Consider the following 558-nt stretch of genomic DNA (forward strand, 5'->3'; position numbering starts at 1 on the left):
ATGCAGCAGCAGCAGCAGGTCGGGCTGGCGCTTCATTGCACACAATGGTGATGCTCCAAGCATATCAGTCTACCTGCTGAAAGATCTGGATAAAGGCGAGGGCCTTTCTCCTGATGAGGTAGCTGAGTGCGCCGCACCACTGATCTCGCTCTCCGTGCTACTAAGCAGGCCGCCTCTGCTAGTGGCAGGTCCATGGCGGCTATGGTAGTGACGGAGGGACATCTGTGGGTGAACCTAGCAGATATCGGGGAAAAAAGAGAGGGGCTTTCTTCTCGATGCGACGGTTTCGCCCTCCATATTTTTGGTACCTCCGTTGAGATGGTGGTCGAGAAGTTCAGGGAGGTAAAGGCACTTAGCGGCCTTCACGAAGGTCCAGGTCTGAGCCCGAACAACCCAGGGATCCTGGCCCATCTCGGGTTGAGGATCAGAGACGGGCACAGAAGGCTAGTGTCGCGGCTCACACTCCTCCCCCGCCCGCGGATAGGGGTAGGAAGAATCGTGGGTCAAAGGAAGGTAGGTAAAAGACCTAAGGGATGTGATCCAGACAGGGCGTCAGCG

The 558-nt window shown here is 56.8% G+C and overlaps 1 protein-coding gene across 1 annotated transcript in view; it reads left to right on the forward strand.

Annotated features, from left to right (window-relative positions):
- Nucleotides 1–318: 318 nt before the first annotated feature.
- Nucleotides 319–558, forward strand: part of LOC107575399 (NACHT, LRR and PYD domains-containing protein 12-like) — a 36113-nt gene continuing 35873 nt past the window's right edge. The window contains exon 1 of the mRNA XM_016261779.1: nucleotides 319–376. Within this exon, the coding sequence (XP_016117265.1) occupies nucleotides 319–376 (58 nt within the window). The remainder of the gene's footprint in view (nucleotides 377–558) is intronic.

Source organism: Sinocyclocheilus grahami, unplaced genomic scaffold (assembly GCF_001515645.1).
Source record: "Sinocyclocheilus grahami isolate Dianchi unplaced genomic scaffold, SAMN03320097.WGS_v1.1 scaffold2614.1, whole genome shotgun sequence".
NCBI lineage: Eukaryota > Metazoa > Chordata > Actinopteri > Cypriniformes > Cyprinidae > Sinocyclocheilus > Sinocyclocheilus grahami.